Source organism: Aulonocara sp. 'chitande type north' Nkhata Bay, linkage group LG11 (genome assembly GCF_057382095.1).
Source record: "Aulonocara sp. 'chitande type north' Nkhata Bay isolate Kocher_YH1m ecotype deep benthic linkage group LG11, A_spYH_male_GT1.1, whole genome shotgun sequence".
NCBI lineage: Eukaryota > Metazoa > Chordata > Actinopteri > Cichliformes > Cichlidae > Aulonocara > Aulonocara sp. 'chitande type north' Nkhata Bay.
This window is the reverse complement of record NC_141354.1, coordinates 37,961,279-37,986,770: the sequence shown is the minus strand read 5'-3', so window position 1 is coordinate 37,986,770 and position 25,492 is coordinate 37,961,279. Positions and strand designations below refer to the sequence as shown.

The following is a 25,492-nucleotide window of genomic DNA, read 5'->3' as shown; positions in this document are numbered from 1 at the left end:
GAATGAAAGCAGCTGATTGTGAGCTACCCTTTAATCTCTGAGCTGCTTTTGTTTCCACTTTGTTTGTTTAACAAATCCTATGGTGGTTATTTTGCATGTCAGCCCTGCAGCTCCTTTCAGGAAAGAACGAACATGAAACACAGAACAGTAAACTGTGTGTATCGTAGTACACACTGAGAAAGAATATACGTCTGTTTGGCCACAACAAATTTCACTGTATCTGAAGTTATATGTAAAGTTTTCCTCTTTTGCAGGCTTGTGATTTGTCAGTGTTTGAATCAGAGGACACTTGGCTGTAGTGTTGCTGTGGCGGTCACGTTGTGGTTGTGGTTCAGGTCTCATCTTCTCAGGTTTCGTGCTGGCTCTCAGCGTTCGTAATGCCCAACTCTCCTGGATTCACACGCTCTAAATTTAGCTGCCTTAAAGTCAGACAGGACAGCACGGGAGACTTAAAACTCCTGAAACACAGAGACTCAACTTTTTGATATAAATGAAGCATTTCCTGTGCTCTGAAGCTCTCTTTTTGCCTCAGTGAAATTAAAGATTGTTGAGCTGTTGGACCAATGGGAAAATCAAAGTCTGGATTCACGTGGAAAATGAAATTCATTGGGAATCAAGAGGCAGACATGTAATCTCAGACAACACCGATATTTCTCTGCAGGCTTGACCGAGGCTCCCGCAGAGATGAGACGCTACTTTTCTTTGTTAGTTGTCTTCAGTCTTTTTGGTAAGTCCAAAAAAATCCTTCCTGTTCTTCAACTTTAACTTTTAACTCTGAGAAACGATCAATGCTGGTGGCTGAAGTTTTGCTCTAATACATGGAAACCCTTTACTTTGACCGTAAAGCTCTCTTATTCTGGGAAGTTGAAAATGACTATAAACGCAATAAAACTAAAAAAGTTAACAAATTTAGTTTGTTGGACAAATATCATCAGATTCAGTGGTCTGACAGTCACGGCGGCCTTTTCGATACAATGTTGCATAACTGTCTTCATAACTGTCTGTGACTGGTTACATTTATTCTTTAGTTTCTTCTTTTTTTGTTTATTGTATTTTACAAATAAACAAATCCTGTTTTATTTCTTATTTTTTGCATTGCATTGTATTTCATTTCTACTGTGTCTTTATTTACAAAAGATGATATAAGAATATCTGCATCTATCTGTAGCCCGCTGTCCTTCTTTTCAGCCTTTGTCTCATTTTTCTCCAACTGCAGTCACTGTGTTTTTCTTGGTGTTGACATGTCGAGTTTAATTAGAAATAAAATACTCACTTATTGCTGTTTCCAGTAGCCGTCACACCTGCACACCTGTGTTTTCCGTCTGTGTGTTGTTGAAGTTGGGGCGGGGACGACAGAAACAGACTGGACGCTTCCTCAAAGAGACGCTGTTCCTGTTCGATCCATCATTTGCATCCGGAAGGACTGAAAGATGCCTCTGTTTTGTTTTTCTGTATACAAGCAATGATCTGTTCAATGACATTTGCACACATTTCCAGATTCGATGATAAGAAGAGAAGAAACACGGACAGATGTGTTTTTTAGAGTGACAACGTGCAGCATGAAAGTTTCCTGGAGCTGAATCAGTCTGATGACTCGTGTATGTGAGGGCTTTACTCACATACAGTTAATGTTACATGCAAAACATGTCTAACCTCCAGAGTTTTCAGCTTTTACGACTGTCTGTCTGATGATTACAGTGTTTGTTTTTGCCTAAATGAACACTGACTGGACACATCATTAGGTACATTTTGTTAGTACTTTTGGCTTCAGAACTGCAGTAACTCTTTATGGCACTGATTCAACAAGGTAATGAAAACATTCCTCAGAGATTTGGGGCCAAATTAAAATGACAGCATAACACATTTGCTGTAGGTTGGTTATTAGACCAGGAAACATTTTTCCAGTCTTCTGTTGTGCAGTTTTGGGGAGATTGTGTGAACTGTAGCTTCAGCTTCCTGTTCTTAGCTGACAGGATGAACACCCGGTGTGGACTTCTGCTGCTCTTCTGCAAACCTTGGTTCCAACAAGTGGTTATTTGAGTTTCTGTTGTTTGGAGTTGCTCTGGTCTATGACATCAACTAAGTATTCCAGCAGAGAATGGCTCCTCCTGCGGCTCCTGGATGTTTCCTGTTTCTCTGTAAATACGAGAGATTAATCCAGTTTTTTGGTCTTCATTCTGATGCTGAGATTGAACTTCAGCAGGTCGTCTCAAACATGTCTTCATACATGGTAAATGCATTTAGTTCCTGCCACATGATTGGACGATTAGATGTTTGTGTTAGCGAGCAGTTCAGTAGGTCTACCTAACAGAGTGCATGCAGGTGTTTTATTCATACGTGTGTGACTGTAATCTTCATGTGCAGGCGATTAAAACTATTTTGGTCTGTTATGACATGATTTATGTCGCTTTTTCTTCTTATTGCAGCCTGTGTGCTAAATTATGTGATATGTGTGTGTAACTGGAAAGACATGAGCTCTTTTATTTTGGGTATTTTTGCCTTTAGTTTTATTCTTTGTCTCTCTACTTCTTGTTTAAGTAAAGTTTTGCTTGCTTGACAATTGTGACTGCCGACAGATTCACAAAGTTCTGATTTATTTCTGCTCTTGTATTTTCTCTCTGTCTGCTTCTATTTTATATTTCTTCTCCTACTTCTTCTTCCCCTCGTCCTCTCTCTGCAGTGTCTCAGTGCCATGCCGGCTGTTCTGAGGTGGATTCTCTGACTGAGGCTGTGGCGGGAGAAGGATTCCTGCTGGGCTGCATCTCCTGTAAGAGACGAGAGGAGGTCCCTGCACGAGCCACCGTAGACTGGCATTTCAAGCCTCTGGGAGAGGAGGAGTTCAGGCATGTAAGTTCAGCAAAGTTCTCTAGTGACTCAGGTAGTGGAGCATCAAACAAAAACGTCACTGGATTTTTTTTCTTTTTATCGTTGATGTTTTTTCTTGTTTCTTGACACAAACATAAAAAAGAGCAACACTGTTCTGGACCACTTTCTACAGAATAACAGCATCACTCACATCCAGCACAGTGTGGATGGAGTTTGCACCGGAGAACCTGCACCACTCTGTGTGGGCAAATAACTCCACAGACACAAACACCACGGCATAAATTACACAGTAAACTGCTGCCACCATGGATACGTGTTGGAAAATGGATGGAGGGATAGATGGATGAGGGATGGATGGATGGGTGGATATATGAGGGATGGAGGGAGGGAAGATGAACTGTTTTATTTGTCAGTGTCTACCTTTGTTCATCTTAGATCAGCGGTCCCCAACTTTTTTTGCACCACGGACCGGCCTTTAAGGTGTCGCAGATGAACACCACAAAATAAAACGATTAGCGGTGCCAAAACAAGAAGATTTATTCATAACACACAGGAAAAGACCCAGAGAAACCGAGTTAATGATAAAAACGATAAAAAACCATGAAAAACATAAATTTCACACCTGAGCCTCGACTCTCACGGCCCGGTACTAAACGACTCACGGCCCGGTACCAGTCCATTGGCTGGGGGTCGGGAACCGCTGCCTTAGATGACTGATCACTGATTGGTGGAGCGTGTGAGGGTCCATACATGTAAGCTCACATGTATTCCTTCAAACTTTTTTATTATGACGTGTACCCCTGACACATCTCTGATGAGTTTTTGGTCTCAGTCATTTGTTTAAAGTCCTACTGAATACATGGTGATATTTATTTGGTACAATATGTTTCCTATTAGAGCTCAAAAGGACAATAAAGCAGGGGATGTTATAGAGCAGGCCTACCTTGTCACCGATCAGCTTATGTGTGTCTATTTCTTTATGTTCTATTCAGATATAAGTGAGGGAACAAGTATAACTAAATTCCCAGTTTTTTAATTCTTTCCCTATCTCAGATTTTCCACTATGACCATCCTGTAGCTGACATCCTCCATGAAGACTTCAGCCACCGCCTGGTATGGCGCGGGACGCTAAATGATGACATTCAGATGGGAACCGTGTATGTTAATAACGTCACCTTCAATGACACTGGGACGTATCGCTGCACCTTCCACCGTACCCTCTTCCTGCCGCTGTCTCCTGAGCTTGTCACTGTGGAGAAGGAGGTGGAGCTTAGTGTGGTGACTGTAGGTAAGGAGGATGGATTTAAATCCTTCAGTTATACAAAATATTGTTGTTCCAAGCAGTGTTACAAAAGATCTTCTTCTCTATGCATGCTGGGCGGATAGAAGAGAAGCTAATATGGGAGAAATATGCCCCTGTTAGTCTTCTCTCTGAAGCTTCATTGTCAGTTCCTGTTTCCCAGCCAATCGAGAGCTGGCTGATGTGATCTCGGAGATAATGATGTACGTGCTGGTCACGTTCCTGCAGCTGTGGCTCATTGCGGTTCTGATCTACTGTTACAAGAAAATCTGGGATGAGCACGAAGCACGTCAAGCTAAAAAGGCTCAGGCTGGGTAAGTCATGTCTGTTGTCCAGGTGATCTGTTCACAGGAAACAGGTCATTTTGGTTGTGTTGGTTTTATATCTAAAAAGATTGTTTTGTCTCCTTTGTGCACTTGTAGACAGGGAGAATCTAAAGATAACTGTGACGGGGTGCAGCTAGACTAACATCAGCGGTGAGTTGCTGTATAAATTCTCTGTACACGGAAGAATGTCTTTCACTTTGATTTTTGTGATTGTATGTTTCATTTTTTATATCCATCAGATTGGATTGGAGCTCAGGCAGAAGATCAGAGCATTTTTTTCTTTGAGATGGACCTGCTCATTTACACCTTCGTGTGGCTTTGCATGATTACAATTCAAAATAATCCTTATTTATCTCATGCTGGACCTCGAGGAAGCCTCTCAGATTGTCCTCTATGTTAAACAAGCTGTTTATTTCCCTTTTAAGGCATTTTTCTTCTGATTGGCTGCCCCTCATATGCAACAGATTTGAAAATGTGGGTGGAGCCTTTGTACCTGAGATGACCTTATTAGGGCTATCCCCTCTCTCTTGTGTCATACAAACCCAAGAGTAGTTAAAGCTGAGTGTGGGCAGTCTGATGCCTGTGCTGTAATTTGTAATGCAAACATCTTCCACTGTAACATCGCATAAATGACAGGGGGGGAAAGGAAAACCTCCACTTTGATTTAAGGCTTAAAGGCCTTAAAGGTGTGAGTAACACCTTTAAATTACTAATGTTTATTATCTCATAAGTCATATTTACAAAGCATCTATTAATCCCTCATCCTGCATTACTTTAAAAACACTAAGCCTTCAATGAAGAGTTTGCGGTCAGCAATCTCCGAACAATGAAAGTGTTCGATTAAATTACTGCTTATTTGCCACAGGTGAGCTGTACTCAAGTTACCTACTATACTTATTAGAGACTTACAAGTTAGCAGTGACTCGAGAATATTCCTTCTCCATCAATAATTCCAGATAAATGTGGTCTGTTCTCCCTGTGTGCATTCGTACACCCCGGCCTAGCAGGAGCTGGAGCAATACACAAGAAAAGCCAAAAAAAAAGAAAAAGCCCACACTCCCTGCTCCAGTAGGACAACACGGCCTCGGTTTTACAATGACTAGCGGTTTTATTAAACTCAAAAGGTAGCGAGCGTCAGGGTGGGCATTAAACAGAACTGACTTAATGAGAAAACCCAAAAGAAAATACAGGCCTCCCACCGGTCTCCCTAACAGGAGAAACATTTCTCAAAGAAAACGGCTTCCCGCCCCTACAGCTACCAGGTCAACAATAGAGATCTTTTTACACTATCTACAATATCTGCAGCCTAGCTCTTCTTATCTAAGAAAACTCAATCACACCACACACGGGGCTAAACACACAGCTTGTTGGAAACAGGAAGTAGGCGGAGCCGCCAGTCCGGACAGGTCCAAATTTATAGCCGGCCTCATTCAGTCTTCTACCAATGGTCAGGCTCCACCTGCAAACTTACACAAGCACAGAACAAACAACGCCACCCTCAGGTGCAGTGAGCAGCAACAACACAAAATCATGACCTGGATCATAACACTCCCCCATCTAACATTTCTCCCACTCAAGAAATGCTTGACCCATTTGACGTGGATAAAATGATGGACAGAATCTGACAACCTCAGTTTTCAATCCTGGCCAAAAATAATAGCAGGAAACTCTATCATAAGATCTCCTAATTCCTAAATGATCGTGGTCAAGGCCTAACAAGCAATACAGCATCATCAGTATAACACGGGTTGGATTCCAAGTGCTCGCCGCCTTGCAGCACAGAGGCAGGCAGACAAGGTAGAATCAGACTGCTGAGCTCTACTGAATTGCTCTTTGTCTACTGCTAGACACAAGTTGTTTGGTATCCCAGTAAACGCCACAGATTCATTCTTATTCCCAGGCAAAGGCTTGACAAGAGTTTTAGGCTTTTAAAGAATGTATGGGAAATGTCCACTGCATCACCAAGGTCTGTGCATGAGCAACCACACATGCTAAACTGCAGAGACACCGCCCCAGATGGTGCATGACCGAAAACATCTGCAGCAGGGTTTTCAGCAGCTTCAGGGGTGGCAGGGAACATCTTTCCCCCAGCGAATTCATTTCCAAGAATAAGATCAACACCCGCGACTGGTAGCTGATCTTTCACCCCCACCTGCTCTGTGCCTGATACTAAGGGGGAAAGTAGGGTTACTGTGTGAAGCGGCATGTGCATCGTAATTCCCCCACCAACAAATCTGCACCATAGTATGACTGGTTGGAAAAAGGCATAATAACACAACGTGCCACAGATACAAGTATCCCTTAAAATTGTGAGGGAACCTTGTCCCCCTCCCTCCCAGTCAGTGAAAGAAATCCTTTAGAGATAAAAGGCTTGAAAACCTCATCCAACTCTACTGCTGGCTTAATGCGGGGACTGTGGTGATCGACGGTGGACGGACACTCTCGGCTCTATAGATGAAGCAATTTTATTCGACAACAGCTCCTTTTCTTTTAGCACTGGGCACACAGCTGTGAGAGTTCGTGACAGTAGAAACATTTAGTTCAATTCTGGTTTAATTCAGAATAAAGCTGATCGGCTGATGTGATGCTCCGTGACTGAGCTCAAAGCGTCCCTCACTCTGTTTTTAAAGCATCAAGATGGACGAAGTCAAGATTAAAATAAAACTGCATTCACACTGGAAGCCTTTCACTCATCACTTTGAAGATGATGGCTGTACACATATCCCAGGTTGCCTAGGTAACCCTCTAATATATCTACTGTCAGGTCACATGTCAAGTAGTGTCTGGTGCTCTCATTGGTCACTCGCCCTCCTTAAAGCGTGTCTTTGTTCTGTAGTCCTCCCCTTGCTCAGATGGCCCCACCCCTCCCTGAGCCTGGTTCTGCTGGAGGTTTCTTCCTGTTAAAAGAGTTTTTTCTTCCCACTGTCGCCAAAGTGCTGCTCATAGGGGGTCATTTGATTGTTGGGCTTTTCCCTGGATTATTGGTCTTTATCGTACAGTATAAAGTGCCTTGGGGCGACTGTTGTTGTGATTTGGCGCTGTATAAATAAAGTTAACTGAAAACAAGTCTCATTCTACTTTCACACACACTCTGATGAATGATTTGGGATAAACTCAAGGTTCAGTGTCTTGCCTAAGGATGAGTGAAGGCTAGAGGAGCTGACGATCAGCTAGCCGAATGTATTTGATGTTTTCTGGTCACCACGTCGCTGCCAGTGTGGTGTAGGCCCGAGTCTTGTGTCACATGCTAAGCTGGCACAAGCTAAGGTGAATCAGTCTTGTAACTGATTCAGTCATAATTTCACAGTCTTGGAGGAGTAAACAGGAAGCATTGGAAAGGAGACTGTTGGTTATTGGCCCATTAGTTGTTTTAAAGTGCAGGTTCTCAAAGTGAGGCCCGCTGACTCAGAGCTGAACATCCTGTAACGGCTCACAGTAGGGAGTAGGAGAGAACACACTTTACCTCCATTCATCTGCAATTCAAGTCAGAATGTATGAAACATTAGAACAAAATGAGACGAGAGCATTTTTTCCTTATTTCAACCATTTATGGGTATAGTTTTGTACATAATATTAATTTTTCTATTATCACTAATTATTGTTAATTTTCCCACCAAGAGCCTTGTGGGGAACTTTATTTCAGCCTATTCACAGTTCTGATGATTGGAAGCAAATAATTGAATTTTAAGAGGATATTTACAAAATTACACTGCAGAACAGCATTCTGGGTAATGCTAGCTAGTCAGCTAACACTGTGCAGCGTGAAGAACAGTGAGGAGGTGGAGGCTGGAGGGAAGAGAGCAGAGACCAGCAAAAGCAAAACGACGACGATGTTAACTCTGGTTTAAAAGCACACACAGTGACGTCTAATTAGACAAAGGTTGTACAATCATATTTTTGTTAATATTTGTCCACTGTTTTTGCTACACTGTTTCTAAACACACACACACACATGTGTGTATTTATATCCTTGTATCGTCTCATTGATAATGCTTTCCCTAGCTGCTTACCCTAACCATCAAAAATGAATGCCTAACCCTGACCCTAAACCTGACCATAACCTAATTGTAATCCTGACACTAAAACCACATTTTGAGTCTAAAAATGCCTTCAAACTCGAGGGGACTGGCGTTTTGGTCCCCGCGATGGCTGTTTGTCCCCACAGTATAGTAAACTATCCATCTTTGGTCCCCATGAAGACGTTAAACCCTGTCCACACACACACACAGTGGTGAGAGGACATTTGGAGGTGACTGTGCTGTAACTCAATCTAGTCTGAGCTGTGCTGCAGACGATCCAAACTGCCTCTGGTCTGAAAGCAGCTTTGTTCTTCCTGCTCGCAGCCCGGCGCCGTCCCTGCAGCGACACACGCTCCCTCTGTAACACAACCCGGCCGAGCACATACACATCTGACAAGCTGCTGTCTGGATGCTCAGAGGAGCATGGATGGCGATCGTATGAGCAGCACTGAAATGTTCATATCTGACATGCAGTCAGACTCATGATACATAATGAAAGTAGTGACATTGTACTGGGTAACGCTGCCTAAACAAGGCCTGATGTAAAGATAATAATCTTCCTGCAAAGCTGCTGCTTGGACCAGCACAGGGGAGTGAAATTAGGACACCCCTGCTGCCTTTGACCTTGCCCTGTGACCTCCTGGTTTCATTAAACGTGTTGACATGTTGAGCATGTTTATGGGTGAGGACTGAGCATTAATACTCAGGGTTCAGCGACTAGCTGCTTCTTTCCTCGCTGGAGACGCACGGGTTGATGTGAGTCCTTCTCAGGTAAGTTTTTCTCTCTAATGCATGAAGATTCAGTCAGGATGTGTGTGCACAATGAAATCTCTAAACATCAGTAACGATAAGACAAACTCGATCATCATCCCCGAGAATGTGAGAACCCTGATATTGATTTGAAAAATGTGAGCTGCCTCTCAGATTACACCTGATTACACCTCCCACTTGCCTCCCTTGTAGTTTATTTTAAATCTCAGGTGAACGGGCTGAAAACTGGAACTAGACCTCTCAGGTTAAGATGATCAGTTTTTTTTATCACAAATTTTCTTCTGATGATTAAATATGTAAATGAGCCATTAAGTATTTAAATCTTTTCACAACACATTTCTTCATACTGCATAAAGTCACATTGAAATGAGTGTTTTCATTGGGCTGCTGCACAAGGGAACAAGAACTAAGCTGAGGGGCTGAAAGATTGGAGAGTCGTGCAGAAAACATTGGGACAAGTTTTACTTTCATGGAAGAGCTGAAGTTTGTTTTTAGGTGAACAGCTGTTTGTAAATGTGATGACAGAAATATTTAATCACTTTATTTAAGTAATAGTCATAATCGTAGTTGAAGAATAGAACAAAAGTTATGAAAGTACTCATGGAGGATCCTAAACATGATATTAGTGATTACTGTATATATCAGTTCAGTCACTTATAGAATACCTGACACCGTTTCCCCTAATAATACATCATCATATAATAGTAGATTTATGTTTTAAAATCTGCCAAATAATAAGCAAGTAAAGCTGAATGGCTCCTCGTATGCGAGGCCCCACTGGGACGACAACCCACAGAGACGTTCTGCAGAGGCTGTGTCTCTGCGGTGTCCCTCTGGAAGAGCTGGAGAAGGTGGCGGGGAGCGGAAGGCCTGAGCGTCTCTGCATGACCCCGACCAGAGAAGCAACAGAAAATAGATGGATGGAGTGCAAGTAATATACAGTCTCTGCAAAACATGGAAATACTTATATAAAGTAAAAGTATATTAAAATGTACTTTTACTTGAATAAATCTACTGTTCAAAATCTGAAAAATCAAGTGAAAATTTTACAAAATTAAAAGCTTTTTAGAAATATATTGATTGGTTGTAAAGACTTGAAAACTGAAAAATCTGCACAGCGTGCGGAGCACTGCAGCCCTCGCTGTGGGAATCACGACTCCTCTGAACGACTCACTCAGAATTTTTAAACATGAGTTTTTAAAATCACTCCACAAATGAAAAATTATTATTCATTTGTCGTGTACCAGAGGCATATATCGCATTTCTAAATAACTGCATTTCTCTATAAATTTATCTTTTTTCCTAGTTGCAGTTTGCTGAGTGCCCAGCAGAGGTCAGCCATGTCCCACATCAACAGTACCGAGCTGCAGTCTCTCCTTCTCTCCGTCCTGCAGCACTGCCTCAACAGCACGAGCTTTCTGTCTCCTGCAGGGCCTGCTGAGAACTTCACTACCCAGCAGGCTGTGCAGCACGTGGCTGCAGGCAGGGCCCACACTGAGTCTCAGGGAATCATGTACATCCTGCTGCTGGTGGGCATGTTCAGCTTCTTCACGTTCGGTATCATGCTCAGCTACATCCGCTCAAAGAAGCTGGAGAGCTCTCACGACCCGTACCACCAGTACATCGCCCACGACTGGAACGCGGCCACGGCGCCGTCCAGGGCCGTCGCTCAGGCTCTGCGCAGGGTGGCCACGGGTGATGGAGCGGGCAGCAAGGAGCCCGTCATCATCTGCAATCCTGCAACGCAGGAGCAGCTGACGGACTAAACGAAGACAATCAATGACTCAAATAATTTAAATTGCAACACTCTCCACATTTAATTTAATCACATTAACCAAAAGTTACAGTGTCGGGTTTGCATTTCAGTGATTTCACAGAAATAACTCCAACAGTTACTCACACTTTGCACTCTGATTCTGATTTCTTTTAAACTTTTATCTGACAGGAAACACCTGCAGCTCTGAGCTGGGCTCTGATTGGCTGAGCACTAAACAAACAAATGAAAGTCTGGATCAATCTATCAGCTCTGTAGTTTAATGCAACAAACAAGGACATGGTGGCGGTGTAGGGCTGCCACGATTAGTCGACTAGTCACGATTAGTCGACGACTGATTTAATAGTCGACGTGTCGTTTGAAGCTTTGTAAGATCACAAAAGACGCAGGAATAAGTAGCAGGATTTAAGAGTGTAATAACGGACTGAAACAGAAGATGGCAGCACTGCATGTACAAGGATGCCAGCTGCCGTTAAACTCCGACGAAGAAGAAGTAGCTCTGTCCCAGAATTCATAGCGCAGCCCAGCTCAGTTTCCAACAATGGCGGCAGCTAGTTAGTTTTAATATTACTCTTATTATTCTTTCTGGGTCACAAAATAAACGTTTAACATATTTTCAGGCGAGAATGTAGCTGTGTAAACCTCAAATATCTGCTCAGTTTATCAGGACACCACATATTTTCAAAAGCGCTCCGACGTTTTCGGAGACGTCTGTTACCCACTAGCTTGATAGCTAGCCGGGGGCTAGGCTAACTAGAGCCGTGAGAACACCGGACTCCCGGCAGATCGTTTTCAAACCCACCGCCATCTTTCGCTACTCAGGTTAAACATGATATATGAGTCACTTAGATAACTTAAAATGTTACTGTTTGGCTTTTTTTAGTATTTTATTTGTTCCTGAGTAAATCTGTTTGTCTGAGATTAAAGTTATAGTTTTTACACAGCTGAATAAACGTCAAGCAGACAGCTGATCATCAGAAGTGTGAGATGCTGGAGAATTTACTCCGGTGTCCTGTTAGATTTTAGATAGCAAGGAGTTTATTAAACTTCACCGAAACAATCTGCAAATGTCATTAAAATTGAATAAACTATCATCTTGTCTTTATCTTTAGTTAGCACAGACCTTAAACACTTAAAGCTGTAAGCTAATGATAGTTATATAAGAGCAGATGCTGCTGGTGCAATAAGCTGTACGTTTTACGTCCAATGGATGATGATCTGATTAGTCGACTAATCGCAAAAATAATCGGTGACTAGTCGACTATCAAAATAATCGTTTGTGGCAGCCCTATTGTGGTACACAATCCAACCACTTACACTTTGTTACGGATACCCCGACTTCTGGACATCTACAGAAACCAAGGACCACAATCCACAGTGATGAGCCTTTATTAAAGTTTGAAACCACAAGTTTCCCTACATCACCTTACATACCACCTATCTTTTAGCTATTAGCTATACCAGGTGTCCACCACCTTTGGACTGGAAGATGCTTTCACCTCCTTACCATGAGGAGGGAAAAGCATCAAGTCGAGAACGGACCGTTTAATCTTTTTGTTACTGAGCTGGAGGAAGCTGGGCACTTAACTCATTCACTGCCATTGACGTCTATAGCCGTCAATGGCAGTGAATGAGTTAAAGTACTCATGGTGAACTTTTTAATTCAGAAACAGTTTAAAATCCTTCAAACCAAAGTATCTGATTGGTCAGTGAATGAGGGTTTTTATGTTCTGTTTTTCCCAGTATAACCAGTATAACCACGACCTGATGTGACGTTCTACCTGAAGATGCTTTGTACTTCAGGCCTCTGAACAGAAATCTATGGGAAACCATCCAACAGCAAAGCTGATGTTAGAAACATAACTTCCAGGGAAAATTAAAGATTTTAAATGCTTTTTTGGGGCAGAGTCAGCTGATTTGACACATGCAGTGTTTATGTCCTGGTGACCACTGAAATTACTGTAAGAATTGAATAACTCAGATGTAGCTTCAGTGCCTTCGGGCAGACCTTTGGTGCTGGTTAAATTAAAAAACATAATTGTTGTTGTTTTTTTATCGGAGCAAATTCTGCATCCACGACACGAGTCCGTGTTTTCTGTTCTTCGTCATCGCTGCGGCGTTGGCTCGTTTCTTCTCCTCCTTCCTCCTCTCGCGCTCCCTCTCTCTCTCCGTTTGCTGCTGCAGTCGGCGTTGGCGAGCTCCTTTCACGGCACACTCAATCTCTCGGGACAAACTGAAGTGAACCATCTGCATGCTGAGCATCGGCACGATCAGGTTATAATTGTCTACCAGCTTGTTCAGTTTGACTAGCTCCTCCTCCACTGACGCACACAGCTCCTCCCACTCCCGGCTTTCTCTGGGAGTCACGGGGTCACTGAGCCGGGCCTGCCCGTCCAGCAGCCTGTTTCGGATCTGAGCGGTGGCCTCTCTGATGTCGCGTTGCGTGACAACCCAAGGGGGCTGGTAACCGTTGTCTACGAGGATGCGGTTCAGGTTGTGGGTCATGGGGTCGGCGTAGGGATTGTGCTCAAACTTGTTGAGGGGTTTTCCGGCGCCGCTCAGGTTCCTGAAGTCTCCGCGGGCCATCGACTCCTGAATCAGATCCTCCACGAGCCGCTCCACTGCCTGGGTGATCTTGATTTTGCGGCTACGCTGGCGCATGTCTCGTTCCACCAGCGCCCCCTCGCCCGCCGCCGCCCTCTCGTGCTCCTGCTGTCGGTAGTTTAAAACCTGCTCGGATGCCCGGTCGACACGAATCTGACGGTACTGACGCTCACGCTGGCTGGGCGTGCCTGTGCCCACGCCCTCGTAGCTGAGGTAGTGTCTGTGCTGGAGTGCTGCACCTCTGGACTTATCCTCATCTTCAGCTTCAGCTTCCTTCTCTCCGCTCAGCTGCTTGACTTTGCTCTGATGCGCCAGCACGGCACGGTACGCCTCCTCGACCCGAGCAAACAGCACCGCGTCTGCAGTTGGCACCCCTGAGTCAGGGTGGTAGAGCTTGGCGAGACGCAGGTAGGCCTCTTTCACCTGCACAGGACTGCTGCTGCCCTCGTCAGGCAGCTGCAGAAGCCGGTAGCTCTCCCGCAGGCTGCGGCTGATTCGAGGACCAGAGCTCAGCGATCGGACCGACTGAGACCAGATGAGCAGAAGGCGTCCATGATAGCAGTCGCCGCAGGAAACCAGGAGGCGGAGAGTGAAACTCATCTCCAGCACACTCCTGCTGACACAGAAGGTTCAGTTACACGTTGAGCATGTTGTGGCTGTGTACTGTCACCAGGGTTCAGAGTGAAGAATAATGAGGGCTACTGCTGTTAAGAATAATAAGTCATAATAATTTAGATTTGTAAAGCACCTTTCAAGAAACTCAGAGACACTTTACAAAAGAACTCTAGAAGCTGAAAGTGTTGTTGAAAAAGTGAGTTTTAAATAATTACCTAAAAATGCCAATCGATTCAAATCAGTAAGAACTATTTAATTAATAATGATATAATTCAATTAGTTCAATTCAATTAAAAAACTCATTTATTTCTGCATATATTTGGATTTGGGTTACATGGCTGACGCTATGTTTCAGTGATTTGGTGCTTGTTCACCTGGATCACCACCTTGTCTGGAGCAGATCTACAGGTTATGGTGATGCACGTGAGAAACAAATGAACCACCTTTGTAACACTGACAACCGAGCTAAACGCTGACGTTACCTGGATGAGCCACAATCCTGCTTCATATTTCAGACTTCTGGTGAGGCAATGAGTTACTCAGTTATAGATGCGTTTTTACCCAAACACAAGCCTGCCACAAACGACGAGAGTCTACATGGAGTTTGTTTCAAAGCCGCACTTCACTAATGTTTGTGAACAAGATCTTTACTGTGTCTGAAAACAGCTGTAACAGGAAATAACATCACAGCTTCACCTGAAAGAAGGGCTCGATGTTGCGTTTATTGCATTGGTTGTATGAGTTTATTTTATTAAGATTGTCTATTTAAATCTGGCAGAGAAATAATATAAAGGCCACATATGCAGAAATGATACAGTGAAACTGACGGATGTTGGATGATACCACCCTAAACGAGGCCATTCATATAACTCTAACATACTTTATACAATATACATGCATAAATACAAAGAGTGCTGTAAAACTTCCTAACTCTGCATATATTCATAATTAAACAAAGACAGCATGCACTGGTCTTAGCACTTCCACTGCAGCCTCTGAATCCTTATAACAGTGTTGGAGGTGTTAACCAGAACGGGAGGTCCTCACAAGTGAGCACAAAATGCAAATTAGCCGTTATTTAATAGTTTAGAGCAGCTCGAAGTCTTCTGTCAGCCAACAGCTGAGATCAGTGTGCGGAGGAGGAGAGGCTACCAGCCAGAATGACTGCTAGCTGCTGTTTTACAACTAACATCGAGTTAATGGAGACTGATTTAAAACATTTAGACCTCAAAACTGAACGAAAACCAGACCTGTTTATTCACCAGAACACGTTATAACACTGCATGACCCACGGCCTCGCACAGAGAGAAGACAGGTCACCTGTTTGTTGTTAGCAGTGGATCTTCTTCTTCTTCTGCTTCCTCAAAGGTTGCGATATCTCTGGATTCACCTGCGATAGCGCCCTCTGTCGACCCAGAGACGACCAGCAGCGCCTTCGTGTTATTGTACAGTAAGTGGCTGCAGTTCAGCCAGCGGCCAGCAGGGGGACACTTCTCTATGAAAGGCTGTGGAACTAAACGACCTGCTCTGCTTTAAGAAAAAAAACAAAAAACACTTACACACTATAATGTGTCAGAATTAAAATGCATTTATTTTTAATTACAGTGAAGCATTCTATCAAAAACATGATGAAATTTATCAAACGAATAAAGTTAACCCAATAAACTGAGTTCATTGGGTTTGGATGGTCCCCTTATGTTTCCTGTTCTTAGTTATTAAACATTATGTGCTACATTTCTGCTTCTCGTTGCTGCTCCAGCAAACCACAGGTCTTCCTGTCCAATGACAAACAATTAGTAAATGAAGACACACACTGCATATGATTTACAATATCTTTAATGAGTTACAACCAGAAAGAAGAAATATACGTCTGGTTAGTTTGTGAATGCATATCTGAGAATGTGATGTGGAGCTTTTTACTGAAAGTTAATGAAAAAGCCTATTATTTAAATTCTGTTTCTGCAGCTGCTGTTTTGGGGAGTGAAAATGTTGATTAAAAGGAGACATCAGATTTGAGGATCAGCCCCAAATAACAGTGCCAAAAGAGGCCAAGGGGCACCGCTATAGGCACTTTTTTTTTTACAAACCTTAAAATAAACCCCAGAAAGATCAGAGAGAGCGAGAGAGAGAGCTAGATGGAACTAGTTTCTCACACTGAGAAAAAATACGTTGCATTAAACCACAGACAAGCTCCTGCTCACGCAGCAAGAATGATTTACCAGGTGGACAAATTTGAGATGAGTCCTCAAAGGTAAGCAAGGATTAAGTCACTTTTTAACTAATGTAATTGAGAATAGTTTATAATTATAAGTTATATAAAGAGCTGCTGGTTTTTAGGTTCATGTTAAGTCAGAGCATGAGTGTTCTTGTGTTCTTGCATTGCTGATGTTATTGGGATATAATTATAAATGAAAGATCGACCGATGAGGCTTTTTTATCCACTGTAACTTTGTGTAGTTTCACTCACTCCTCACCTTCTCTGTTGTTGTTTTTCATGTGGAGAGCATGTTTTAATTAATAATTAGAGCAGAGTACATTACAAATACAAATATTTTTGGTTTCTTGCTGCTTGGTTACCACACGGTCAGAGGTCAGGTTGTTTTAGTGACAGTCCATTTGAGAGGAAGCAGCCCTCATCTTTCATTTAGTTGAAGCTTTGTGCCGATGAACAGAAGCAGACTTTCTGGGGCCTGCTTTTCAGACTAGGATACAAAATGTGATGGAAGAAAACTATATTAAGGTCAGACGTGCTTATGCCATGGCTAATGCATGCATTCTAGACTGAGAAAAAGTTTTCACAAATATTTTACATAAATTATGGGGAGCATATGAATTCTGATAGATTTCAGCAGGTACTGTGACACTGATGCTCTGGTTTGTCATTAAGGACGTTATAAGAAGGATGAGACTTGATCTCAAGTTCATCAGAATCAGAATCAGAAGACTTTATTTATCCCCAAGGGGCAATTAACAAACAACCGTGCAGCATACGTTGAAGATAAGGACATAGGAGTGAAATAATAAATACACAGAATATACAGTTTTAAAATGAAAGTGACTAAAGGTGAATAAATAATTGTAAGTGACTAAAAATGAATAAAGTGTCAGTAGAATAAGAAGACTGTAGTTTATGTTTCTGTTGTGGGAAATGTTCTTATCGGCTGGAGTTAAAAAGCAGAGTGGCTTTGGGGACAAAGGTGGCGCTCCTCCTCCTCTCAGTCCTGCAGGAAATGCAGCAGAGGCGTCGCCCAGAGGGGAGCCATTGAAATGCAGGGTGAAGAATGTGAGAGGGGTCGTTGAGGATTTTGGCTGCCTGTCTTTGGGCCTGTTGGCTGAAAACCTGCCAGAGTTCTGACAGGCAGGCCGATGAGATGAGCCGCGTGGAAGTAATAAAGGAGGATCCAAACGCAGGCACTTGTAAAGGTGTGAGGGTGGTTTATTAAACACAAAATAAAAATGGACAAGTGGCAAACGGAGGAAGGACTAAACTATACTGGGAACAAACTGACTACTGAACACGAACCTGAACGAGAGCGAGCAGAGGCAGACGACGGTTGACAGCATGGAAAAAACCACATGCGTAAGACATGATGGATACACAGACAGACCAGCAACCACAATGACAGAAGATGCGACTTAAATACACACAGAGAAACAAAGGGAGATTACACACAGGTGGGAGTAATTAACGAGACGAGACATGGGAGGTAAAACTGAACACACATGAGACGCAGACCTTCACAATAAAACAGGAAACAAGAAAACACTACACAAAGACGCAGACTCGACACTGAGAGACAGACAGAATATAACACATGGAACCTGAACTAAACTAAACGTGAGACACAACCGAAGAACAAATCCTTTAACATGAATAAACAGAAACATAGAATTCAAATAATTAACCAACAATTCACAAAGGTAACAAAACAATCATTCAAGAATAAACCAAAACATAATGAACTCAAAATGCTGGGTCGAACCGACCCAGAACCGTGACAGATGATTTTAGAGCACAGTGATGCCGTGTGCTGCAGTCTGTTCCTGTACAGCAGGTGATGGAGAAGGTCATGATGCTTTCCAGGAAGGCATAGTAGAAAGTCATCATGATGGCTGTGCTGACTCCAAAGGAGTTTAGTTTCCTAAGGAGGTGTAGCCGTTGGTGGCACCTCCTGAGAATCTCCTCTGTGTTGGCAGAGAATTTCAGACTTCTCTATTCCAGATACATACTCATCCAGTTTCTGTTTCACAAGTGTCCAGTCAGATACTAATGACTGCTGAAAAGGCAATTTATTCTTTCTCCAGGCAGCAGTACCAAACCTGTGCTCCATGTACCATAGCTACAGCAGCCATGCAGGTAAATAGAAACATTTCATTCATTATGGGCAAGAGTGTGTTTTCAGTCAGTGTGAGGGACCATGCAGCCAAGGCATAGAGGACACAGGAAAAAAATGTCTTCAAAAAGGGTTTTCTTTATTTTACCCTCAAAAAGGTTCAAAAGACAAAATTCAAAAAACATAATTAGCAGGCCCAGAAAAGAGGTCAACTAAATATAACTCTACAAAAAGTCATTTCCAGAAACTTAGACAAACAAAGTGGAAACAACTTAACCCACAAACTGGCCTAATTACAAATATATAAGAGGGTAGCTTTTATAGTGGTTTGGCCAACCCATTTACCCACAATAGGGGGAAAACAAAAACACACTAATATTAACTAAGCACAGAATAACATAAGTAAACCTAAAACACCCCTGTTCCTGATAAGCAGGCATTTTGTTCTCACAGGCTGTGTCCCAATTCAGGGTCTTGAAGTACGCATTTCAAGTGCGATTACGTCACCGCCACGCGACGACGGCTGTCCCAATTCGAAGTGTGCTTCAAATGCATACTCCAAATGCGCCGTCGATTTCCCCAAATATCAAGCGTGGTCCGGTGCACGCTTCGTGGTCCCATATATCCCACAATTCATAGCGCGGCAGTGGGTGTGGATAATTTTGCTGCAAAATACGGCAGAAGGGAGCGGCCGAAGAGTGAACTGTCAAAAGTACTGAACATCATGTCACTTATTTATGTGCGAATGTTTAATAACGAAGAACATTAAAACATTACTGTTCCCACATGTCGGCAAAGTTGTGTGCCATCACTAATGTCACATTAGTGATGTTTGTACTTTCAGCGTTAACATGGTTTTAAAGCCTCTACTTCTAAATATATATATAGTCGACCTTAATCTTACAGAGAATGTGATGATTTTGTGGATAATTAAAGTCAGTCATATATCCACAAACACAACAAGCTGAAAGTCAGTGATGCTGCTCGGTTTGCAGTCCTGAACATCACGGCACAAGCAGGATTCACTGCACTGTTAATGTGAGCTGTGTTATATTGCTGCCTCTGTTCGGTGGTGTCGAGCCAAACGCACTTTAACGTGTGTTTGAACGAGCTGACGGTTCACTCGTTAAGCTGAAAGAAAGATGCTTTAATCACAGCAGTCACACATGTGTCCACTGCACCATCTGGAACTCTTCTTGTTTACACTCGTAATAACACAAACACTAAATCCTGCTTCTCTGGTGCTGTTGTGTAGCAGTGTGTACACCTGAGACTGTCACCTGTCTGTCTGTCCTGCACTCTCTCTCTGTTTCTTTCTCTCTGATTGTGGAATAAAAGTATGAACATGTGTTTATAAGTTACACTTGTGTTTGAATCCTGCAGCTTATCACACATTTGATTTCCATGTGTGACGACTGCAAGTGTCCAGAGTGTTACGTTTCGGTGTGTCAGTGTTTTGTTTTTGCGTGACTGTTATGTATTTCCTGCTTTACTTTGAAAGTCTGTGTTATCTTAGTGTGTTCAGTTTACGTTTTCCCTGTCTCGTCAGTTCTAATTTGCCCCAGCTGTGTTTCCCTCCTGTGGTCCATTCCCTGATTGCTCCTTCTATGTATTTAAGCCTTGTGTTTCAGTATGTCATGGTCGCGATCTCCCCCGTGTTGTAAATAGTTTGGTGTTTTGTTGTAAATAAATAGTTTGTTGTAAATAGTTGTGAATGGGTTTGTTAATACTTTCGTTTTGAGACACTTCCGTTTTGGGAATTTGGTGGAGAGCCTTAGTGGGTTTTTTTGTCGTGTGTTTTTTCCTTATTTTTATTTTCCTGCGTTGCACGCCAGTTGCTTAGGCTAGGGTGTAACAAGAGTGAGGACAGACTGAGGGACCCACTGCTGCACATCATCTGTGAGGCTTTGCAGCCCTGATGATCCACCAGGACAAACTCAGCAGTGTGTGAGGAAGAGGAGGAGGAAGAGCCAGCAGCAGCTGACAGATGGAGAGAATAGACAGACTGTTCCCTGTTTGTGAAGGACTGCTAGGAAAGTTTAACATAACTGTCTGTGCTGAATCAGTCTTATTAGGTAATGTTCAAATAATGTGATCATCCCAGTGTTTCCAGTGTGAGAGAAAGTACTCAGGGCCTTCAAGTTACACACTATGAAAGGTGGTACATACCGTGCAGGGGCACACTGAACAAGTTTAATGTTCAGACACCTAAAGTATGTATCAACAGCAGGATGGAGCTAAAAATAAATGTTGGTTTCAGTTCTATGAAGCTTTGAGTATTTTGGATCAGCAGCTGCTGTGTTTGTTGCATCATATTGCTGTAATTGTTTATATGCTTTATATATTCTGAGCTAAGTTGATCTATAGTGTTACATCATATTCTATAAGGATGTTATGTGTTTGTAGACTTTCTGCCCAGTTTGACCCATTTAGCAGAAGTCAGCTTGTTTAAGGCTCTGATATCTATTCTGTATGACTTAAAGCAGTTATGACATGGTCTGATTTTCTCACCCAATAAAGGAATATTTCATATATCAGTCGACTCTTCATTCTATCAGACACAGTTATCACAGCTCCTACATTTTCCTTTTTACACATATATGTAAGCATTGAGCCAAATGTAGTAATGCCAACAAATTAAAAGAACAAGATTTGTCTCTTATGCATAATACATCTATATATACACTGTCAAAGATACTTGTCTTTGAGTGAAGATTTAAGGTGATAGGAAATATAAGTAACTGCAACTTGAATCTTTGAGCCAGAGTTCAAGCTCACTGCTGTAATATAATAAAAAAAAACAAAAAACACCCAGCACGCCCCTGCGGGCGGTTTATCCTTCAAGCTCGGGTCCTCTACCAGAGGCCTGGGAGCTTGAGGGTCCTGCGCAGTATCTTAGCTGTTCCCAGGACTGCGCTCTTCTGGACAGAGATCTCCGATGTTGTTCCCGGGATCTGCTGGAGCCACTCGCCTAGCTTGGGAGTCACCGCACCTAGTGCTCCGATTACCACGGGGACCACCATTACCTTCACCCTCCACATCCTCTCGAGCTCTTCTCTGAGCCCTTGGTATTTCTCCAGCTTCTCGTGTTCCTTCTTCCTGATATTGCTGTCATTCGGAACCGCTACATCGATCACTACGGCCGTCTTCTTCTGTTTGTCTACCACCACTATGTCCGGTTGGTTAGCCACCACCATTTTGTCCGTCTGTATCTGGAAGTCCCACAGGATCTTAGCTCGGTCATTCTCCACCACCCTTGGGGGCATCTCCCATTTTGACCTCGGGACTTCCAGGTTATACTCGGCACAGATGTTCCTGTACACTATGCCGGCCACTTGGTTATGGCGTTCCATGTATGCCTTGCCTGCTAGCATCTTGCACCCTGCTGTTATGTGCTGGATTGTCTCTGGGGCATCTTTACACAGCCTGCACCTGGGGTCTTGCCTGGTGTGATAGACCCCAGCCTCTATGGATCTTGTACTCAGAGCTTGTTCTTGTGCTGCCATGATTAGTGCCTCTGTGCTGTCTTTCAGTCCAGCTTTGTCCAGCACTGGTAGGATTTCTGGATATCAGCCACCTCCTCTATCTGCCGGTGGTACATACCGTGCAGGGGCCTGTCCTTCCATGATGGTTCCTCGTCTCCCTCCTCTTTCTTGGGTTTCTGCTGCCTGAGGTATTCACTGAGCACTCGGTCAGTTGGGGCCATCTTCCCAATGTATTCTTGGATGTTCCTTGTCTCATCCTGGACTGTGGTGCTTACACTCACCAGTCCCCGGCCCCCTTCCTTCCGCTTAGCGTACAGCCTCAGGGTGCTGGACTTGGGGTGAAACCCTCCATGCATGGTCAGGAGCTTTCTTGTCTTTATGTCAGTGGCTTCTATCTCCTCCTTTGGCCAGCCTATTACCCCAGCAGGGTACCTGATCACGGGCAGGGCGTACGTGTTGATGGCCCGGATCTTGTTCTTACCATTCAGCTGACTCCTCAGGACTTGCCTGACCCTCTGCAGGTACTTGGTGGTTGCAGCTTTTCTAGCGGCCTCTTCATGGTTCCCATTCGCCTGCGGGATCCCCAGGTACTTGTAACTGTCCTCTATGTCTGCAATGTTGCCTTCTGGTAGTTCAATCCCCTCAGTTCTGACTACCTTCCCTCTCTTTGTTACCATCCGACTACACTTCTCCAGTCCGAACGACATTCTGATGTCATTGCTGTATAGCCTGGTAGTGTGGATCAGTGAATCGATGTCTCGTTCACTCTTGGCATACAGCTTGATGTCATCCATGTACAGGAGGTGGCTGACAACTGCTCCGTTCCGTAGTCGGTATCCGTAGCCAGTCTTGTTAATGATCTCACTGAGGGGGTTCAGGCCTATGCAGAACAGCAGTGGGGACAGAGCATCTCCTCGTTAGATCCCGCACTTGATGGTGACTTGTGCTATGGGCTTGGAGTTGGCCTCTAGTGTTGTACGCCACATCCCCATTGAGTTCCTGATGAAGGCTCTTAGGGTCCCATTGATCTTGTACAATTCTAGGCATTCCAGTATCCAGCTGTGGGGCATTGAGTCATAGGCCTTCTTGTAATCAATCCAGGCAGTGCACAGGTTGGTCAGTCTGGTCTTGCAGTCTCGGCTGACTGTTCTGTCTACCAGTAGCTGGTGTTTTGCACCTCTGGTATTCTTGCCAATTCCTTTCTGTGTCCCGCTCATGTATTGACCCATGTGCCTGTTCATCTTAGCCGATATGATGCCTGACAGGAGCTTCCATGTAGTACTGAGGCAGGTTATTGGTCGGTAGTTTGAGGGGACCGGTCCCTTCTTGGGGTCCTTGGGGATCAGGACCGTCCGGCCTTCGGTTAGCCATTCCGGGTGTCTCTCTTTAACTAGCAGCTGGTTCATTTGTGCTGCCAGACGCTCGTGGAGTGCAGTCAGCTTCTTCAGCCAGTAGGCGTGAACCATGTCGGGCCCTGGTGCTGTCCAACTCTTCATACTGGAGACCCTTTTCTCTCTCTCTCTTATTGTTCCCTTGCCACTGAGAGTACACCTTTGCTGGTTCTGTGGAGAACAGCTGGTTTATTCTCCTGCCTTCTATCTCTCTGGTGTACCTCCTCAAGCGGCTGGCCAAGGCTGTGAGTCTTTGCTTGGCAGTTTCCAAGGCCTCAGGTATGGACAGCTGTGTATATGTCCACAGCTGCTATACATATGTATATGTATATATACATATATATATATGTATATATACATACATATATATATATATATATATATATATATATATATATATATATATATATATATATATATATATATACATACACACACACACACACACACACATCTGACAATACTATAATATTGTCCATATTATATTTACATTACACAGTGAGATGATTTTAGTCTCATGAACAGCATTAACTAATTGTTATTTACTAACTAATCTTAAATGACTGTTCAGCACAGAAATGAAGCCCAACAACCATGCTTTACAGTCCTGTGGTTTCAGCCTCAGATACTCAACTAATCAAAGTGATGTCGTGACCAACAAAACATTTTTCTCCTTCATTTCTGTCAAACAATGCTGTATGTAACGTGTCTTGCAGTTAGTATCATGGTTGCTAGGCAACCTGAACAGCGCAACGAAGGCTAGACCGTCCCATTTCACAAGCCTCTCACTTCAGCACTTCTCGTACTTATAGTACGCACCGTACGTAGTGCGCGTACTTCAAGCGTGCAGACCCTGAATTGGGACACAGCCACAGTCCTCACTTGCACCTTTTGCCCAGACAGGAAACAGCCACCGCCCAAAACAGGAAACTCAAAGAAAGAGAAACATAATTAATATAACAGAAAACATTTTTAGAAAAACCACACAATGCTATTATGCGCATCATAATATCAGTGTTAGGTTTAAATAAAATGATTATTGAATTATATTACTGAAGAAAACTGCAAACCAAACTAATAAAGTGAACAAATGGACTGATTTGTATATTTGTACATTTTATATATTTTTGTCTGTTAATACTGTTCATATGTATATACTGCTGCAGAACTGTGACCTCGGGACTTCCAGGTCATACTCAGCGCAGATGTTTCTGTACACTATGCCGGCCACTTGGTTATGGCGTTCCATGTATGCCCTGCCTGCTAGCATCTTGCACCCTGCTGTTATGTCCTGGATTGTCTCTGGGGCATCTTCACACAGCTGGTCTTGTCTGCTGTGATAGACCCCAGCCTCTGTGGACTTTCTGCTGAGGACTTGCTCCTGTGCTGTGATGATTGGTGCCTCTGTGCTGTCCTTCAGTCAAGCTTTGTCTGCCATTGAAAGGATTTTTTGATATTAGCCACTTTTTCTGTCCTTCCTTCACTCTCGTTACCATCCGACTACACTTCTCCAGTAAGAATGACATCATGATCTTGTCGCTATAGATCCTAAAGGTGTGGATAGTGAGTCTTAATGATCTCACTGACGGGGTTCAGGTTTATGCAGAACAGCAGTGGGGATAGAGCTCCTTTGTAAATCCTGCACTTGATGCTGACTTGTGTAATTATCTTGAAGTCGGCCTCTAGTGTTGTTCGTCACATACCCACTGAATCCTCGATGAGGGCTCTTAGTGTGTGTGATCTTGTATAGTTCCAGATATTCTAGGATCCATGTGTGGGCATTGACTCTTAAGGTGTTTGTTTAGTCAATCCAGGCAGTCCACAGGTTGGTCAGTCTGGTCTTGCAGTCTCGAGCGACTGTTGCATCTACCAGATCTGGTGTTTTGCACCTCCAGTGTTTCTGATCATTTCTTTCCGGGCCCTGCTCATGTATTGAACCATATGTTTGTTCATTTTAGCTGCTGTGATGATTGACAAGAGCTTCCATGTTGTGCGGAGGCAGGTTATTTGCCGTTAGTTGGATGTAACTGGTCCCTTCTGGGGATCC

At 43.4% G+C, this 25,492-nt stretch overlaps 3 protein-coding genes across 4 annotated transcripts; 2 read left to right on the top strand and 1 right to left on the bottom strand.

Moving 5' to 3' along the window:
• Positions 1-419: 419 nt before the first annotated feature.
• Positions 420-7,521, top strand: LOC147319771 (sodium channel regulatory subunit beta-1). Its single transcript, XM_086312534.1, has 6 exons — positions 420-727; positions 2,681-2,847; positions 3,880-4,114; positions 4,290-4,440; positions 4,549-4,602; positions 4,692-7,521. Exons 1-5 carry the CDS (start codon positions 685-687, stop codon positions 4,592-4,594), a joined length of 642 nt encoding a protein of 213 aa, XP_086168660.1. The 5' UTR covers positions 420-684; the 3' UTR covers positions 4,595-4,602; positions 4,692-7,521.
• A 1,693-nt stretch (positions 7,522-9,214) lies between these two features.
• Positions 9,215-11,336, top strand: LOC147319770 (uncharacterized). The gene is made up of 2 exons (XM_086312527.1): positions 9,215-9,242; positions 10,549-11,336. Exon 2 carries the CDS (start codon positions 10,583-10,585, stop codon positions 11,006-11,008), a length of 426 nt encoding a protein of 141 aa, XP_086168653.1. The 5' UTR covers positions 9,215-9,242; positions 10,549-10,582; the 3' UTR covers positions 11,009-11,336.
• Positions 11,052-15,609, bottom strand: dnajc28 (DnaJ (Hsp40) homolog, subfamily C, member 28). 2 transcript variants are annotated; one of them, XM_086312525.1, is made up of 2 exons: positions 15,556-15,609; positions 11,052-14,233 (listed from the first exon to the last, which is right to left on the bottom strand). In XM_086312525.1, the coding sequence occupies exon 2, from the start codon at positions 14,218-14,220 to the stop codon at positions 13,069-13,071; it is 1,152 nt and encodes a 383-aa protein (XP_086168651.1). In that variant the 5' UTR covers positions 14,221-14,233; positions 15,556-15,609; the 3' UTR covers positions 11,052-13,068. The 2 variants fall into 2 exon arrangements, with proteins under 2 accessions (XP_086168651.1, XP_086168650.1); XM_086312524.1 differs by having other exon boundaries at positions 15,486-15,578.
• Between the last annotated feature and the right edge of the window lie 9,883 nt (positions 15,610-25,492).

Excerpts from the sequence above, each read along its gene's own strand:
- LOC147319770 (XM_086312527.1), top strand. The coding sequence starts at position 10,583 with ATGTCCCACATCAACAGTACCGAGCTGCAGTCTCTCCTTCTCTCCGTC.
- dnajc28 (XM_086312525.1), bottom strand. The coding sequence starts at position 14,220 with ATGAGTTTCACTCTCCGCCTCCTGGTTTCCTGCGGCGACTGCTATCAT.
- LOC147319771 (XM_086312534.1), top strand. The coding sequence starts at position 685 with ATGAGACGCTACTTTTCTTTGTTAGTTGTCTTCAGTCTTTTTG. Across the intron at positions 728-2,680 it reads AGTTGTCTTCAGTCTTTTTG|TGTCTCAGTGCCATGCCGGC; the intron begins GTAAGTCCAAAA and ends CTCTCTCTGCAG. Across the intron at positions 4,115-4,289 it reads GCTTAGTGTGGTGACTGTAG|CCAATCGAGAGCTGGCTGAT; the intron begins GTAAGGAGGATG and ends CCTGTTTCCCAG.